The sequence below is a fragment of the Giraffa tippelskirchi genome, chromosome 12 (genome assembly GCF_054371585.1).
Source record: "Giraffa tippelskirchi isolate mGirTip1 chromosome 12, T2T-mGirTip1v1.2.pri, whole genome shotgun sequence".
NCBI classification, from domain to species: Eukaryota; Metazoa; Chordata; class Mammalia; order Artiodactyla; family Giraffidae; genus Giraffa; species Giraffa tippelskirchi.
Genome location: NC_137286.1, coordinates 136437812 through 136457565, shown reverse-complemented (window position 1 = coordinate 136457565; position 19754 = coordinate 136437812). Strand labels below are relative to the sequence as shown.

General features: G+C 40.1%; 1 protein-coding gene across 1 annotated transcript in view; it reads left to right on the top strand.

The window, feature by feature from the left end:
* The window catches only part of LOC145530192 (ATP-binding cassette sub-family C member 4-like), a 165098-nt gene that overhangs the window by 23765 nt on the left and 121579 nt on the right, over nt 1-19754 (top strand). Inside the window, exons 6-9 of the mRNA XM_081551115.1 lie at nt 390-553; nt 10149-10274; nt 12475-12724; nt 17700-17801. Of these exons, the coding sequence (XP_081407241.1) occupies nt 390-553; nt 10149-10274; nt 12475-12724; nt 17700-17801 (642 nt within the window). The remainder of the gene's footprint in view (nt 1-389; nt 554-10148; nt 10275-12474; nt 12725-17699; nt 17802-19754) is intronic.

Genomic DNA, 19754 nt, shown 5'->3' with positions numbered 1-19754 from the left:
CAGCCTGTCAGGGAAGTAAGTACTTAAGTAATCACTGGAGAGAGTAGTAGATACCATAATATAGGCTCTCCTAGGGAGATGGTGGCTGAATTTTGGAACAAAGAGTGTTTGGGGAAACCCTGAGCTCATCTGTGTTGTGGATAAAATTCAGATCTTCCTCCCAGTGCTGCTAGTTGGGTTCTCCCTGGCCGGCCCTGTGCTGCCCCAGAATGGCGTCATCTGGGGTGGATGTGTGGATTTGTGCTTTAGCAGCTTTAAAACCCACTGTGATCATTTCTGTTTTGGTTCCTGTATCTTCTTTACAAGCATATTATTTCTATAGTGTATCCTTACTGGTGTTGTTTTTTTTTTTTTATAACATCCTGAGAATGCTTATCTTTTTCTTTAAGGTAACGATGTTCTTGCACTATCTGTGGGTGGGGCCACTGCAGACTGTCGCAGTGACCGCCCTGCTCTGGATGGAAACAGGAATATCGTGTCTTGCTGGAATGGCAGTTCTCATTTTTCTTCTGCTGTTGCAAAGCTGCTTTGGGATATGGTTTTCGTCACTCCGGTAAGAGAAACACTGGTTTAAAAAATAGGTAACATATATTTGGTAACAACTGCAATCTGTTGGATGCTTTTGTTTAAAAAATAAAATGCCTTCTCTGGTCTCTTCTTTGTGTGTGTTGTAGACCCTTCAGGCTTAGTTTAGCCGGTGGTGGCTCCAGCTTTAAGTTGAAGGATAATCTTGAAGAAGGAAAAGTTATGGCATTTTCCAGACCCTCCCAGCACCGTACCTGAATATGTAGAGTGTCCTTGAGCACAATGTACCTATATTGAAATTATTTAAACATTATTAAATAGTAATAATCCTACAGGCTCAATCTTAGCTGTGTGTATTTTTGGGTTAGAGTGATTTTTCCAGTATGTATATTCATGTCTTATTTTTAATTCAATGTTTTCATTAATTTATAAGTGCCCAAGGACAAAGTCAGTTTTGATTAATTTTTTAAATCAATTTATTTATTTTAATTGGAGGCTAATTACTTTAAAATATTGTGGTGATTTTTGCCATACACTGACATGAATCAGCCACGTGTATATATGTGTCCCCCATCCTGAACACCCCCTCACCTCCTTCCCCATGCCATCCCTCTGGGTTGTCCCAGTACACCAGCTTTGAGTGTCCTGTTTCATGCATTGAACTTGAACTGGTCATCTATTTCACATATGGCAATATATATGTTTCAATGCTGTTCTCTCAAATTATCCCACCCTCACCTTCTCCCACAAAGACAAAAAGTCTATTCTTTACATCTGTGTCTCTTTTGCTGTCTCACATATGGGGTCATTGTTACCATCTTTCTAAATTCCATATATATGCATTAATATACTGTATTGATGTTTTTCTTTCTGACTTACTTCACTCTGTATAATAGGCTCCAGTTTCATCCACCTCATTAGAACTGATTCAGATGTGTTCTTTTTAATAGCTGAGTAATATTCCATTGTGTATATGTACCACAACTTTCTTATCCATTCATCTGCCGATGGATATATAGGTTGCTTCCATGTCCTGGCTATTGTAAACAGTGCTGTGATGAACATTGGGATACATGTGTCTCTTCCAATTTTGGTTTCCTCAGTGTGTATGCCCAGCAGTGGGATTGTTGGGTCATATGATAGTTCTATTTCCATATTTTTAAGGAATCTCCACACTGTTCTCCAGAGTGGTTGTACTAGTTTGCATTCCCACCAACAGTGTAAGAGGGTTCCCCTTTCTCCATACACTCTCCAGCATTTATTGTTTGTAGAATTTTTGATAGCAGCCATTTGGACCATCATGACATGGTACTGTGTTGTGGTTTTGGTTTGCACCTCTCTGATAAGGAGTGATGTTGAGCATCTTTTCATGTGTTTGTTAGCCATCTGTATGTCTTATTTGGAGAAATGTCTGTTTAGTTCTTTGGCCTATTTTTGGATTGGGTCATTTATTTTTCCAATATTGAGCTGCATGAGGGCAGCTTGTATATTTTTAAGATTAATTCTTTGTCAGTTGCTTCGTTTGCTACTATTTCTCCCATTCTGAAGGCTGTCTTTTCACCATGTTTATAGTTTCCTTCATTGTGCAAGAGCTTTTAACTAGGTCCCATTTGTTTATTTTTGCTTTTATTTCCATTACTCTGGGAGGTGAGTCATAGAGGATCTTTCTGTGATTTATGTCAGAGAGTGTTTTGCCTATGTTTTCCTCTAGGAGTTACATAGTTTCTGGTCTTATATTTAGATCTTTCATTTATTTTGAGTTTATTTTTGTGCATGGTGTTAGAAAGTGTTCTAGTTTCATTCTTTCACAGGCAAGTTGACCAGTTTTCCCAGCACCATATGTTAAAGAGATTGTCTTTTCTCCATTGCATATTCTTGCCTCCTTTGGCAAAGACAAGGTGTCCATAGGTGTGTGGATTTATCTCTGGGCTTTCTATTTTGTTCCATTGATCAATATTTCTGTCTTTGTGCTGGGACCATACTGTCTTGATGACTGTGGCTTTGTAGTATAGTCTGAAGTCAGGCAGGTTGATTTCTCCAGTTCCATTCTTCTTTCTCAAGATTGTTTTGGCTATTCGAGGTTTTTTGTATTTCCATACAGATTGTGAAATTATTTGTTATAGTTCTGTGAAAAATACTGTTGGTAGCTTGATAGGGATTGCACTGAATCTATAGATTGCTTTGGGTAGTATACTCATTTTCACTATATTGGTTCTTCCGATCCATGAACATGGTATATTTCTCCATCTATTTGTGTCCTCTTTGATTTCTTTCATCAGTGTTTTATAGTTTTCTATATATAGATCTTGTTTCTTTATGTAGATTTATTCCTAAGTATTTTATTCTTTTCATCGCAGTTGTAAAAGGAATTGCTTCCTTAACTTCTCTGTTTTCTCATTGTTAGTGTATAGGAATGCAAGGGAGTTCTGTGTATTAATTTTATATCCTGCAACTTTACTATACTCATTGATTAGCTCTTGTAATTTTCTGGTGGTGTCTTTAGGATTTTCTATGTAAAGGATCATGTCATCTGTAAACAGTAAGAGTTTTACTTCTTTTCCAAACTGGATTCCTTTTATTTCTTTTTCTGCTCTGATTGCTGTGGGTAAAACTTCCAAAACTATGTTGAATAGTAGTGGTGAGAATGGGCACCTTTTTCTTGTTCCTACTTTAGGGGAAATGCTTTCGATTTTTCACCATTGAGGATAATGTTTGCAGTGGGTTTATCATATGTAGCTTTTATTACATAGAAATATGTTCCTTCTATGTGTGCTTTCTGGAGGGTTTTTGTCATAAATGGATGTTGAATTTTGTCAAAGGCTTTCTCTGCATCTATTGAGATAATCATATGGTTTTTATCTTTCAACTTGTTAATGTGGTGTATTACATTGATTGATCTGTGAATATCAACAAATCCTTGCATCCCTGGGATAAAGCCCACTTGGTCATGATGTATCATCTTTTTAATAAATTGTTGGATTCTCTTTGCTAGAATTTTGTTGAGAATTTTTACATCTATGTTCATCAGTGATATTGGCTTGTAGTTTTCTTTTTTTGTGGCATCTTTGTCTGGTTTTGATAATAGGGTGATGGTGGCCTCATAGAATGAGTTTTGGAGTTTACCTTCCTCTGCAATTTTCTGGAAGAGTTTGAGTAAAATAGGTGTTAGCTCTTCTCTAAATTTTTGGTAGATTTCAGCTGTGAAGCCATCAGGTCCTGGGCATTTCTTTGTTGGAAGATTTTTGATTACAGTTATGATTTCCATGTTTGTGACTGATCTGTTAAGATTTTCTATTTCTTCCTGGTTCAGTTGTGGAAAGTTATACTCTCCTAAGAATTCATCCATTTCTTCCAAGTTTTCCATTTTATTCGCATATAGTTGCTGATAGTAGTCTCTTATGATACGTTGTGTTTCTGTGTCGTCTGTTGTGATTTCTCCATTTTCATTTCTAATTTTGTTGATTTGATTCTTCTCCATTTTTTCCCTTGATGAGTCTGGCTAATGATTTGCCTATTTTATTTACCTTCTCAAGGAACCAACTTTTAGTTCTGTTGATTTTTGCTATCGTCTCCTTTGTTTCTTTTTCATTACTTTCTGCTCTAATTTTTATGATTTCTTTCCTTCTACTAATCCTGGGGTTCTTCATTTTTTTTTCTAGCTGGTTTCAGTGTAAAGATAGGTTATTTATTTGATTTTTCTCTTTTTTCTTGAGGTAAGCTTGTATTGCTATGAAGCTTTGTCTTAGCACTGCTTTTATTGAATCCCGTAGGTTTTGGGTTGTTGGGTTTTCATTTTCACTTGTTACTATGCATATTTTGATTTCCTTTTTGATTTCTTCTTTGATTTGCTGGTTATTCAGAAGCATGTTGTTTAGCCTCCATATGTTTGTATTTTTAATAGTTTTTTTTTCCTTCCTGTAGTTGACATCTAATCTTACAAAGTTGTGATCCAAAAAGATGCTTGAAATTATTTCAATTATTTTGAATTTATTAAGGCTAGATTTATGGCCCAGAATGTGGTCTATCCTGGTGAATGTTCCATGTGCACTTGAGAAAAAGGTGAAATTCATTGTTTTGGGTGAAATGTCCTATAGATATCAGTTAGGTCTAACTGACCCATTGTATTATTTAAAGTTTGTGTTTCCTTGCTAATTTTCTGTTTGGTTGATCTATCCATAGGTGTGAGTGGGGTACTAAATTTTCCCACTATTATTGTGTTACTGTTAGTTTCCCCTTTCAAACTTGTTAGCATTTGTCTTATGTATTGAAGTGCTCCAATGTTGGGTGTATGAAAGTGAAATTGAAAGTTGCTCAGATGTGTCTGACTCTTTGCGACCCCATAGACTTTACGGTCCATGGAATTCTCCAGGCCAGAATACTGGAGTGGGTAACCTTTCCCTTCTCCAGGGGATCTTCCCATCCCAGTAATTGAACTCAGGTCTCCCACATTGCAGTCGGATTCTTTACTAGCTGAGCCACAAGGGAAGCCCAAGAATACTGGAGTGGGTAGCCTATCACTTCTCTAGTGGATCTTCGTGACCTAGGAATAGAATGGGGTCTCCTGCATTGCAGGCAGATTCTTTACCAACTGGGCTATGAGGGAAGCCCTTGCTGGGTGCATATATATTTATAATTGTTATGTCTTCTTCTTGGATTTTTCCTTTGACCATGTGTCTCTTTTCATGGCCTTTCTTTCAAAGTCTATTTTATCTGATATGAGTATTGCTACTCCTGCTTTCTTTTGGTCTCCCTTTGCATGAAATATCTTTTCCAGCCCTTCACTTTCAGTCTGTATGTGTCCCTTGGTTTGATGTGGGTATCTTGTAGACAGCATATATAGGGGTTTGTTTTTATATCCTTTCAGCCAGTCTTTGTCTTTTGGTTGGGGCATTCAACCCATTTACATTTAAGGTAATTATGATCCTGTTGCCATTTATTTTGTTGTTTTGGGTTTGGGTTTATAAACCTTTCTGTGTTTCCTGTCTAGAGAAGATCCTTTAGCATTTGTTGAAGATCTGGTTTGGTGCTGCTGAATTCTCTCAGCTTTTGCTTGTCTGTAAAGCTTTTGATTTCTCCTTCATATTTGAATAAGATGCTTGCTGGGCATAGTAATCTGGGTTGTAGGTTTTTCTCTTTCATCACTTTAAGTATGTCCTACCATTCCTTTCTGGAGAGTTTCTATTGAAAGATCAACTGTTATCCTTATGGGGATCCCCTTGTGGGTTATTTGTTGCTTTTCCCTTGCTGCTTTTAATATTTTCTCTTTGTGTTTGAACCTTGTTAGTTTGATTAATATGTGTCTTGGGGTGTTTCACCTTGGGTTTATTCTGTTTGGGACTCTCTCGGTTTCTAGGACTATGGTGGCTATTTCCTTCCCCATTTTAGGGAAGTTTTCAACTATTATCTCCTCAAATTTTCTCTGCCCCTTCTTTTTATCTTCTTCTTCTGGGATTCCTATGATTTGAATGTTGGGGCATTTTACATTGTCCCAGAGGTCTCTGAGCTTGTCCTCAGTTCTTTTAATTCTTTTTTCTTTTTTCCTCTCTGCTTCATTTATTTCCACCATTCTATCTTCCATCTCACTTATCCTATCTTCTTCCTCAATTATTCTACTGTTGGTTCCCTCCAGAAGACTTTTGATCTCAGTTATTGTATTATTCATTATTGACTGACTCTTCTTTATCTCTTCTAGGTCCTTGTTAAACATTTCTTGCATCTTCTCAATCCTTGTCTCTAGTCTATTTATCTGTAACTCTATTTTGTTTTCAAGATTTTTGATCATCTTTACCATCATTATTCTGAATTCTATTTCAGGTAGATTCCCTATCTCCTCCTCTTTTGTTTGATTTGGTGGGCATTTATCATGTTCCTTTGCCTGCTGAATATTTCTCTGCCTTTTCATTTTGTTTAGATTGCTCTGTTTGCAGTGCCCTTTCTGTATGCTGGCAGTTCATGGTTCCTCTGTATTGTGGAGCCTTCTTCCTGTTGGTGGGGTTGGACTAGTGGTTTGTCAAGGTTTCCTGGTTAGGGGAGCTTGTGTCTGCGTTCTAGTGGGTGGAAATGGATCTCTTCTCTCTGAAGTGCCATGAAGTGTCTGGTAGTGAGTTTTGGGGTGTCTATGTGTTTGGCATGGCTTTGGGCAGCCTGTCTTTTAATGCTCAGGGCTGTGTTCCTGCTTTACTGGAGAATTAGTATGGCATATCTTGCTCTGGAACTTGTTAACTCTTGGGTGGAGCTGGTTTCAGTGTAGGAAGGCAGCCTTTTGGGTGACCTCTTGTCTATTAATAGTCCCTGGAATCAGGAGTTCTCTGATGTTCTCAAGTTTTGGAGTTAAACCTTCTCCCTCTGGCTTTCAGTCTTATTCTTACAGTAGCCTCAATACTTCTCCATCCATATAACAGAGATGACAAAACATCTAGATTAATGGTGAAACATTTCTCCAAAGCGATGGACACCCAGAGAGGTTCACAGAGTTACATGGAGAAGAGAAGAGGGGAAAAGGGAGATAGAGGTGACCAGGAGGAAAACAGGGGGAATCAAAAGGTGAGAGAGGAATCTAGCCAGTCATTAATTCCCTAAGTGTTCTCCACAGTTTGGAACACCCAGAGAGATTCACAGAATTACACAGAGAAGAGTGAGGAGGGAGATAGAGAGGTGATCAGGTGGAAAAGAGGGGAAGTCAAAAGGGGAGAGACCAATCTAGCCTGTAATCAGTTCCCTAAGTGTTCTCCACAGCCCAGAACACCCAGAGACATTCACAGAGTTAAGTAGAGAAGAGAAAGGGGAGGGAGGAGATATAGGTGACCTGGGGTAGAAAAGGGAGTCAAAAAGGGAGACAGCAATAAAGCCACCCAGCAATTTCACACCCCTAAGTGAAAATGGGTACTGAAGATTATATTCCTAAAGGTAAAAAATTGAAAACAAATACCAAAAAGCAAAGATTAAAAATCTAGAGTAGAGGTTAGACTCTCAGAAATACAATATTAAAACTACAAAACAAAATCACAAAAATTATAAAAAATGTATATATGAATTTGCTTTAAAAATGGAGTCTTTTTTGCAAGATAATAGTGGGTTATAAAAATGAAAATTAAAGGAGTAATAAGGAACTTAAATTAAACAATTAAAAATTGATAATAGTAAAAATATATCTAGGAATTTCTCTGGAGCTATTGTGGGCAGTGTGGGGTCAGTTCAGTTTCAGATAGTTCTTTGTTCCAGCTTGTACTTCTTCTCAAGGCCTATAGGCCCCCTCCAATGCTTAGTCAATGTTAACTACAGGGTTTTAATCTGTTGCACCTGTCACTTCCAGAGCAGTTCCCTCTTCTTTGTTTATTTTGGCTTCCTTTGTTTGCAAGTCTCTTCAGAGTCTAATTTCCACCCTGACACAAGGGGGCGAAGGTGGTCGCTTATTTAGGCTCACTTGTTCAGTTCTGTTGTGGGGAGGGGGAGACACAGCAAACAAACATTGCTGGCATGTGTGGGGAGTGTTCGTAGTGTAAGGACCACACTGGGTTTGCCAAAGCTCAAGGTGGCATATGTTTCCTGGGTCTACACTGCTCAGGCTCCAGGGTGCTCTGCAGGGGTACTGTCCAAAGCGGGCCTTCCTTTTCATGCACTTCCCAGGTCTAAGCTGCTCAGGTTCTTGGGTACTTCACAAGGGCACAGACTCATTTGGGCATGCGTTTTGTGCCTTTCCCAGGTCCAAGCAGCTCAGGCGACCAGGTATTTGGTGAGCACACTATCACCTCCCTGGTCCCAGCCGCTTGGTATTCCGTGTGCACTGTGAGAGCACGGTCTCAGGTGTGCTGTGTGAGAGGTGTGTCTCCTCTGGGGAGCTGATCTCAGGCTATGACACTCCTGGAAGATGTCAACCGTCCAGGATCCCAGGAAGATGTGGTTAGCAACTGGGAGCCTGCTCACAGTTTGGTGGAGGATGCCGGTCCTTGGGGCCAAGATTGCAGCAGCCCCTTGCCTTGTGGCTCTGGGTGTCACACGCCTGCCTGTCTGCCTCTGGGGAGCTGTGGGGGAGGGGCCTGTATGCAGCTGGCTAGCTCTTCTTTGGTATTAGCTCAATCCTTTGTTCTGTGAGTGGGCCAGGCTGTGCGTTAGAGCCTTTCATGGGCAAATTCTCTCTCTCTCTTTTTTTTTCTCTCTGGCAATCCCACAGTTTGGGTTGCTATCTCATGTTAGCTCCCTCAGATTGTCTTCAGGGCATTCAGGCCCAGTCCTTACCCTAAGCACCAATTATGCAGCCCTTGCCTCCCTGTCCAGTCCCCACTTGTTGGCAGTAGACGAGAGTGTCTGGGCTGCTTCTCCGCTCGCAGTTGCAGTTAGGTGCATATTCTGTGTTTTTTTTTTTTTCCCCTTGGTTATGTTGCCCTCTGAGATTCTAAAACTCCCCACAGACCTGCCTATGAGAGGGTTTCCTACTGTGTGGAAACTTCTGCTCCTTCACAACTCCCTCCCCAGGACAGGTCTCTGCCCCTAACTCTTTGTCTCTCTTTTTGTCTTTTATATTTTGTCCTACCTCTTTTTGAAGAGAATAGGCTGCCTTTCTGGGTGCCTAGTGTCCTCCACCAGCATTTAGAAGTTGTTTTGTGGAAGTTGCTCAGCATGAAAATGATCTTTTGATGAATTTGTGGGGCAAAAGTGGTCTCCCCATCCTATTCCTCTGCCATCTTGGGACCACCCCCAGTCTTAGTTAATTATCTCTTTATTAGGACTTCCCTGGTGGCTCAGATGTCTAAAGTGTCTGCCTACAATGCGAGAGACCCAGGTTCGATCCTCTGGAGAAGGAAATGGCAACCCACTCCAGTACTCTTGCCTGGAAAATCCCATGGACGGAGGAGTGTGGTAGGCTACAGTCCACGGGGTTGCAAAGAATTGGACACGACTGAGCGACTTCACTTTCACTTTCATAAAGTCCCACAGTCTCAGCAGCATATGTGATAGAAAAGTAACTGGTGATGAAGGGCCTAATGGTGATGAGTTAGAGCTGAGACAGGTTCCAGAGGGTTGGAAGTAGATCATTGTTCAGATTGTCAGGTGGTGAAGGTGTGTTGTTTGAAGCTAGCTGAGTTCTTTTGTGTCTGTGTGTACCATTACGTGTGGTATTTTTCTTTACTTGAAATTTCTTATCCTCTCTTTGCTGTGGAGAGATGTTCCTTATCCTTCGAGGCCATGTTCCAGTGCTTCAAGGTCTCTGAAGTTTTTCTTCTTCTCCTTTCCTGATGTTATTAACAGCCTCATCTTTTCTGTTCCCCAGAATTTTACTCCTATTTTATTACAGCACAGACACTGTCTTCCTGTTAGATTCCTTTTTGCTTTTCCTGTTCAACCACCATCTTCTTGGGCAGATGGTTTGTATCTGACTCACTTCAGGTCTTCCTTAGCTGATACTGCAAGTTCTCTGAGTTAGTCTTTGAATTAGGCTGAGTTGTTGACTTCTTAGAAGTCTTTTTCTCCATTTGTACTTTGAGTAGGACCTGCCTGTGATGTCAGCACAGAAGAGCTATAGAGAATCATTTGATCTCTGGTCCCTCCCTGTGCCCCCTGCTGCTGCTGCTACAGAAAGTTAGGCTGTGATCACTAAGGCTTATTTCTCACGTCTGTCCCCTTAGGAGTAAGACTGCAGCTCTCACAGACGACAGGATCAGGACCATGAATGAATTTATAAGTGGCATCAGAACAGTAAAAATGTATGCTTGGGAAAAGTCACTTATAGACCATATTACCAGATTGAGAAGGTAAGTTTTTGTATATATCACACCATATTTTTGTACTCCCCTGCACATTTTTTACTGAATTTACTTATTATTTTTGGAGGATAATTACTTTACAATGTTGTGGTTGTCTCTGCTATACATCAAGGTGAATCAGTCATAATTATATAAATATATACCCCCACCTTCTTGAACCTCTGCCTTCCACCCCTATTCCACCTCTCTAGGTTGTCACGAAACACCAGGCTAGACTCCCTGTGTTATATAGCAGCTTCCTGCTAGTTATCTATTTTACACATGACAGCATATACATGTCAATGCTACTTTCTCAATTTGTCCTACCTTCTCCCTCCCACTTTGTGTCTCTGAGATTGTTCTTTGCATCTGTGTCTCCATTTATTCTCTGTGAATAGGTTCATTAGTTCTATTTTTCTAGATTCAATATATATGCGTTAATATTTGCTTTTCTCTTTCTGACTTACCTCACTCTGTATAACAGGTTCTAGGTTCACCTACATTACTACAGTTGACTTTTCTGAATGAATTTTGAAGTCTTACCAAGTTTTTCACATTATGGTGAACTTAAATACTATGCACTCCACCCCCAACATGTGGCAGAAAGTTTAAGTAGAATAGGGGAGACATCATTTTAACCTGCTCTTCTACTTACTGTTTTCTTAAAGGAAAAATTTATATGTGCTTCTTACTTATATAGAAATGAATTTCCAAGTATTTCTTAGTAATACCCCCCAAAACAGTAATTTCAAGATGTTAGTATTTTTTTCCTGTCTTTTATATTTATTTTTACCTAACAATACTCCTTAGCTTTTTCACTGTCTATAAAGTTTTGTCACATATGGAAATCAATTACAAAAGAACTCCACAAGGTAAGTTTTGTTTTCTTACCCAATATAGAAACATAAACAGAGACATGATGGTTAAATGTTTCAGATAGCAGAGTATGTAATTGCTGGAAATCAGTCTTTAGCTGAAAAGTCCAAAGCCTTTTCTTCTTCTGATGATAGCACGTGGGTTTTCTGTCCCTCCATGACCTCTGTCCTGTATTGGTGGAGTTTGTGTGTGAGGAAGTTTCCTCTCTCTGCCCCAGCTGATGTCCTCTGCTCTTTACAATTTCAGGATCCTGGGCAGAAGCTGGTTTTCTGTCTCTTCTCTTGAAGCAGGTGGCTTTTTGTCAATGCAGGGTACAGGATGGACTTGTTATCATTATTTAGTCTCTAAATTGTGTCCCTCTCTTTATGACCCCGTGTAGTATAGCCCAGGCTCCTCTGTCCATGGGATTTTCCAGGCAAGAACACTGGAGTGCGTTGCCATTTCCTTCTCCACAGAAGATACTAGTATTTGAGATGATGACATTCAAATTATAGTTTGATGTAGCACAAATGGTGAGATTTTAGAGATTGGATGTAACTGTATCAGGCAAAACTTGATGAATCATTATTATTCATTCCAAACAGAGCCATGAAAACACTACGTTGTTTTCTTTGCTTTTTCTTTGTACAATACTTTTCTACATCTTTCATTTAAATATCTGATGAGTGTTTTACTCCAGCACAGGGTACTTAGAATTCTCTGGCAGCTCCCTGTCACTTCTTACTTTGCACCTTTGTGGGGGCCCTCCCTCTGCTGGGAATACACTCTCATCTTCCTTATTCTCTGGCCTCTGCCAACCCTGACTCCAGCTTATCTTCTCAAGATCCACATGCATGCAACTTGCTCTCACTCCACTGCTCCGTGTTACACAACTCTGCTCTGAGCTCCTCTGGGGGCTGTGTGGCTGCCTCTTTCTAATGTCTTGTGTGTCAAAGTTCTGGGGTGTCTTAGTCTCTTCCCCCACAAGTTCATGAGCTCCTGGAGGGAATGGGCTGTGTCTTTCTCTCATCAGTGAGGAGCCCTGGCCAGGACTTATGGTTATGAATGCTTGTTGAATGAATGTTCAAACCCAGTCTCATTGATCCAAAATGTTTAAAAAAGTGTGACACTAAGTCTTCTTCTAGTTGGAAGAGTGAAGTGGAGATGCAGTGTGTGGTCTTGGTTTGGGGGCAGACCCCCGGGTGTGCACTGTATAGTGTCTCCATGATGTGAGGGGTGGTTTATCTTAATCTGTGTCCACTCCCTCGAAAGGGGCCACTCACCCAGGGCACTTGAATTCATGCCTTGGATGTAGATGATTGTTTTAAAATCTATTTTCTACTCTCTTTTCCAGGAAGGAAATTTCCAAGATTCTGAAAAGTTCCTACCTTAGAGGAATGAATTTGGCATCATTTTTTGCTGTAACCAAAATCATGATTTTTGTCACCTTCATCACCAATGTGGCTCTCAACAAGGTGATCACAGCCAGCCAAGTGTTTGTGGTGGTGACCCTGTATGAGGCTCTGCGGTTCTCGAGCACCCTCTACTTCCCCATGGCCGTCGAGAAGGTATCAGAGGCCATCGTCAGCATCCAAAGAATCAAGGTTTGGGGACAAATAACTTTTTTAAGTTGTAGGTGTATTTTACATAAAATGCCTTCTTTTTTTGGTGTGACTGCGTGCCAGTTAGGTGAGGTTTAGCTCTGTGCCAAAGCTGGTAGTCATTCCAAACTCTCTTATGTACTACCCTCTCTTCTTTGATAGAGTATATCATAAATATCATAAGTTACCTGCTCATTTATTGGCAACAGTAGCAGCAGTACAGGACTGTCTCCATACAAGTGATGACTTCAGAGTGATTAATATGTCTAAAGACAAGAGAAGCAAACAGGTTGCCTCTCCTGTGCTAACTCAAATGACTAGATAGTGAGTGTGCACAGTCCTGGAGTGAACAGAATTCCCCTTTGGGCTGGGAGGGAAAAAACTTGCTGAGAGCTCCTTGCTCCTTGGGCAGGAAGATTCACTTAGTTTTCTGTTGGAAAAGGGTTCTTTCCTCCATAGGTGGTTTGCTTGTTAATTTCTGAGCTTGCCTTTTGGCTCTGCCTTTTCCTCTCTGCCTCTTTCCACTTACTGCTTAATCCTGTCTCTAGCTGGACTCTTCCCTTCAAATTTGTGATTCCCACCATATCCACTATGGTTTTTTCCTGACTGTCCCTAAATTGCCATGGGCAAATAATTTACATCACCAAGACAAGGGCCTGGCACACAGTAGGTACTCAGTTATTCATGTGTTTATGAATAAATCTAAAATTAAAATAAACTGGTTCTGTGAGTCAGCCTGGGCATGAGCTTGAGTGTCTAGGCTTTATGAAAAATCGGATTCGTTTCTATCTCTCCACAGTGATGGGCTGCTAATAATAGATCTCTAGTGAAGTTAGGTAGTTCTCCATGTGATTAGATTTTATTTTTGGGTTTTGTCATAAAAGCCAATTTTTTTGTGTGTGATGAAGTTTCTATGTTATAAAAAGCCATTTCCCATAAAACACATCAGTCATATGGGGTCAGTTATGGTTCCCTGAGTTTGTCATTCTTTCTGATTTCTTGTCCCCTGAGTTTGTCATTCTTTCTGATTTCTGGTCCCCTGAGTTTGTCATTCTTTCTGATGGGGGCTTCTAGCAACACTTATAAGGCTTGGCCCATCCTACTTGTTAAAAAAATTCCTTTTTCATGTCTTTCACATCTTGAAATAAGACATTTAGGAATATTCTTGGACTGTAGTGACATTCTTAGTGACACGTTAACCTGTCCAGATGGAAGCTTCATATGTGTGTTGTGCTATTGTGGTTTTGTTATTACTGCTGCCACAGCTGCTGTCTTTGATCGTGGCTACCAGTGATCTTGTGATCTGGGCCCTCTTGAACCCTTTATGCATCATGCCATCTCATTTAATCTGAAAAACAATTGAGTGGGTAAACATTAGTGTCGCTGCTTTACGGATAAGGAAACAGGTTCATGTAGCAGTTGAAATAACTCACCCATCCTCACACAGCTTGCAAATGACAGAAGTAGGATTCTGACCAAAGCCTGATTTCTTAACCACTGTTACATTGCTTTGTATATACCTTTTGTCATGTGGACTATCTCATTAAGTATGGTTTTTATCATCTCTTCTTACTTTGAAGACCTTTGAAGTCTCTGTTTCTTGAAGAATCAAGTTTTAAACTCTGGGCTCCATTGGCCTCTCTGTTTCTCAGCACATGACCCTCCTCTCTGGCACGGGATTGGGGTGGGGAGGAGGAAAGGGCCTTGTCTCTGTGACCTGCCACACTCATCCCCACTTTGAGGTCTTGGCTCACTCTGTTTAGCCTCCTGGATTGCTTTCTCTTCTGTCCTTGATTTAAGTAAATGCTGCTGAGCCTCCAGCAGCCCTATGACCCTCTCCCAGCACTTTTGTTGACATTTATCTGGGGTTTTAATCTATGTGCACAGCCAGCCTTGTGTCAGGTGGGGTGATGCTGACTCCCTGGGAGTGTTCTGAGCCCTTGACAGCAGACTGTCTGTAGTGGTTCTTTAGCGTAGTGCCTGATCCATGCTGGACACATCATGGGTATCAAATAAATGCTGGATTGACTGAGACAACAGTTACAGGAAATGACTGAGTCCCTACAAAGGCCCAGGGTGGGTCAGTCTGCACTAGAAGCTGGAGAAATGCAGAGGAGGGAGCAGATTGGAGTTAGGCATTCCTGGAACATTGGGTCTTGATAGGAGTGTCAAATCAGGGGAGCTGAATCTTATCCAGAGTGGGGATAGGTCTGAATCTTCTGCTTGTTCTGTGCATCCATCTGTGTATCTGAACCCAGCCCGACTGCACTTGGTGGACCTACTCTCTAAAGAGAGGAGCTAGCTGTGCCCTGCACAGCCAGGTGTTCATGTAGCTCCTGCTGGTCTGGCTCCTGGGCCTTGTAGTAAACTAGAAACACTCTTACTTGTTTAACAAAATTAGTCTGTCTTGATGGACATCATAAAAGAAGATTTATACCATGAGGCTTTATGCTAAAATTCATCTCTAGTCTGAAGGTGCTCTTGAGACAGAATTCCCTCCTCTTTGGAGTTGGTCAGTCTAGTTTCTCTTAAGACCTTTGACTAATTAGATGAGGCACACCCACGTTATGGAGGATAATCTGACTTACTCACTCTACTGATTTAAATGTCGATCTCATTTAAAAATGCTTTCACTGTAATATGTGTTTGAGCAAGTGTCTGGGGGCTGGTCTCCCAAGTGTCTGGTTAATAAAATTAACCATCACACCCTCTTGATGTGGAGAAAAGGGAACCCTCTTACACTGTTGGTGGAAATGCAAACTAGTACAGCCACTATGGAGAACAGTGTGGAGATTGCTTAAAAAACTGGGAATAGAACTGCCATATGACCCAGCAATCCCACTTCTGGGCATACACACTGAGGAAACCAGAATTGAAAGAGACACGTGTACCCCAATGTTCATCGCAGCACTGTTTATAATAGCCAGGACATGGAAGCAGCCTAGATGTCCATCATCAGACGAATGGATAAGGAAGCTGTGGTACGTATACACAATGGAATATTACTCAGCTATTAAAAAGAACACATCTGAATCAGTTCTAATGAGGTGGATGAAACTGGAGCCTATTATACAGAGTGAAGTAAGCCAGAAAGAAAAACATCAATACAGTATACGAATGCATATATATGGAATTTAGAAAGATAGTAACAATGACCCTATGTGCGAGACAGCAAAAGAGACACAGATGTATAGAACAGTCTTTTCAACTCTGTGGGAGAGGGCGAGGATGGGATGATTTGGGAGAATGGCATTGAAACCTGTATATTATCATATATGAAATGAACTCTGTTAACTTAAATGGTTTCAGACAAACCTTGGTTTTCCTAGGCTTGTAATTGCCATCACTCCAGCCTCTGTCTCCATCATCATCTGCCTGTTTTCTGCCAGTGTGTCTGTCTCTGCATCTCTTTTCTTATAAGGGCACTAATCATGTTGGATTCAAGGCCCACCCTACTCCACTGTGATCTCACCTTAACGGATTACACCTATATCAACCCTATTTCCAAATAAAGTCACATTTTGAGCTAACTGGGGTTAGGACATATCTTTTCTGTGGTGATACAACTCTTCCCATAATAAGTCCCATGGCTAGTGTGAACCTCCGTGGTGTTGGGACTCAGACTCTTTCTCTCTTATTATGTTACTCCACTGCATGTGACCTTGACCCCGCTGGCATCCCCCAAGGTCCAGGCCATGGGGTGGAGGAAGGTCCTGGTTGCTGTCACTCTCTACTGACCTCGATTTAGTTACATGGCTGTGCCTATCTGCTTGCGAGGCTGGCGAGAGAGGCCTTCCTTCCAGACTGCCACATGCAGCTAAAATCCAGGGTTTCTTACCACACAAGAATGAAAGCAGATTTTGAGGACATTCAGCAGTCTCTGCCACACGTTCATAGTTCTTAGGGGTGTGGGCAGTGGAGGCGGTTTCAGTTGTTTACTCACTTTCTCTACCACTGTAGTTTCTCTCATTGAGTTATTAATACATCTGACTTTTGCAGGGCGAGAGAGAGTTTTCTGATGTATGTTTATGTTAGCTTTGTAGTGGTTCACAGGACTTGGTTTTATTCAACTAAATCGCATTGAATGGCTGCTAAGTGCTGTGAAAACAGCAAGAAGTCAAAGATGCAGCCATTCCTGTCGAGCCGGAGAGAAGGCACTGACTAAAGAGAAGAGATAAGTGACAGTGAAAAGATGCTTGTGAAGTATTTTTAAGAGGTAGAAACTTAATAAGAACATTTTCTTTTTAGAATGATAACAAGTGATAGTTAATGAAAAGCAATGATATTGATTTAACACACATGAGAAAAGCAGAGTGGTCTTAAGTGCTCACGTGAGGGTCACAACCCACAACAGGCAGAGCCAGAGTTTTCATTTGGCATCTCTGCTGTAGGTCTTGTGTTCCCAGTCTGTCTTGTGCCACCTGATTGAAGAAGGCCTGGGAATGGCCTTCTTCTCTGTGTTCCTAGCAGTGTCACATGGTGCTTGGTGCATAGTGGGATTCAGTAAATATGTATGGAATAATTTCCTATCAGCTCCCATGTTTATTGCTGGTAACACAAGACTAAAGCAATACAAATGTCCAGGTTCTAAAAGTGTTGGATTTTGGAGCTATATTTTCTCCTTAGGGAAAAACTTGTACACTGAGAAGTGTTGAGAAAGTTGCAGATAGACTCATGGCCAGGCACTCTTTCTATTTATGTCATATATACACATGCATACACACACACACACACACCCTTATATAAAGAACTCTATGTATACTATATGTACTATATTACAAATGTATGTACTATATGCTGTAATAATAGTGTATATTATTCTATATATTAGTTTGTTCTGATGTGAACTAACACTTCAAGTACAAATGGCAAAACAATTTGTAGGTTGTATAGATTTTTACTGCAAATTCCAGGGAAGCAATTATTTTTGTGTTTCATCCCACAGACTAAACTGTCTATGTTTTTCCTTTTTCTGTAGAACTTTTTGTTACTTGATGAGATATCACAGCTCAACACTCAACTGCCATCAGATGATAAAACAATTGTGCACATGAAAGATTTTACTGCTTTTTGGGATAAGGTAATAAGTCCTCCATTCCTAGATTATGATTGCTAATAGGTAAATGTGACATAGATTTATTGGAGAATTTTGAGATTTTATCCATGGTGTAAAATGTGACTTGCACATTTACTGAAAGTATGTTATAAAAATTCTCAAAATCAGGGGTAAAATTTGCAACTAACAGAGATTACATGTAAAATCAGCCTAAGACATTTGATGTGTTCTCTATTTCATTTTCAAGAGAGCTTTCAACATATTAGCACATCTTGAACTTAAAATACATACGTTTGTAATGTTAGAATTTACAGGACTGGAGAGACAAAATGGCAGAGAAATGCCAGATTCTGAAGCCTGAACAGGGAGAGAGCTCAGTGTCTGGCCCTGGGAAACTGTGAGGTGTGGACAGGAAGCTGAATGTGTGTGGCTCATTATTTTGTTGTCATAACTGAGTGAAAGTAGTAAAATAGAACTCTCAGTATCAGACAAGAAAGGAGTGGAGAAGCTTAAAAAATATTTCTCATGTTTAAAAATCTAGCTTCTTATTAATAGATTTGTATTCCTGTAAAATCCAAGTCTGCTTTTTAGTGATGAAAAATAATTGTCATTTTTTTTTTTTTAGTATGTTAATATTTTAGACATATTTTAGAATGTTTTTTAGTATGTTTATGTTCAAGACAACATAAACAGATGAAGAGATATTCCATGTTCCTGGGTAGGAAGAATCCATATTGTGAAAATGACTCTACTACCAAAGATTCAATGCAATCCCTATCAAGTTACTAATGGCATTTTTCATGGAGCTAGAACAAAAATTTCACAATTCTTATGGAAACACAAAAGACCTCGAATAGCCAAAGCAGTCCTGAGAAAGAAGAATGGAGCTGAAGGAATCAACCTTCCTGATTTCAGATTATACTACAAAGCTACAGTCATCAAGACAGTATGGTACTGGAACAAAAACAGAAATATAGACCAATGGAACAAGATGGAAAGCCCAGAAATAAACCCATGCACCTATGGGTACCTTATTTTTGACAAAGGAGGCAAGAATATATAATGGGGCAAAGACAGCCTCTTCAATAAGTGGTGCTGGGAAAACTTGACAGCTACATGTAAAAGAATGAAATTAGAACACTTCTTAACACCATACACAAAGATAAACTCAAAATGGATTAAAGACCTAAATGTAAGACCAGAAACTATAAAACTCTTAGAGGAAAACATAGGCAGAACACTCAATGAGATAAATCAAAGCAAGATCCTCTATGACCACCTCCTAGAGTAACAGAAATAAAAACAAAAGTAAACAAGTGGGACCTGATGAAACTTAAAAGCTTTTGTACTTCAAAGGAAACTATAAGCAAGATTTAAAGACAATCTTCAGAATGGGAGAAAATAATAGCAAATGAAACAACTGACAAAGGATTACTTTCAAAAATATATGAACAGCTCATACAACTCAATGCCAGAAAAACAACCCAAAGAGTGGGAAAAAGACCTAAACAGACATTTCTCCAAAGAAGACATACAGATGGCTCACAAACACATGAAAAGATGCTCAACATCACTCATTATTAGAGAAATGCAAATCAAAACTACCATGAAATATCACCTCACACCTCAGAATGGCCATCATCAAAAAGTCTACAAACAATAAATGCTGGAGAGGATGTGTAGAAAAGGGAACACTCTTGCATGGTTGGTGGGAATGTAAATTGATACAGCCACTATGGAAGATGGTATGGAGATTCCTTAAAAAGCTAGGAATAAAACTGCCATATGACCCAGCAATCCCACTCTGAGGCATATACCCTGAGGAAACCAAAATTGAAAAAGACACATGTATCCCATTGTTCATTGCAGCACTGTTTATAATAGGTAGGACATGGAAGCAACCTAGATGTCCATCGACAGATGAAGGGATAAAGAAGTTGTGGTACATATACACAATGGAATATTACTCAGCTATTA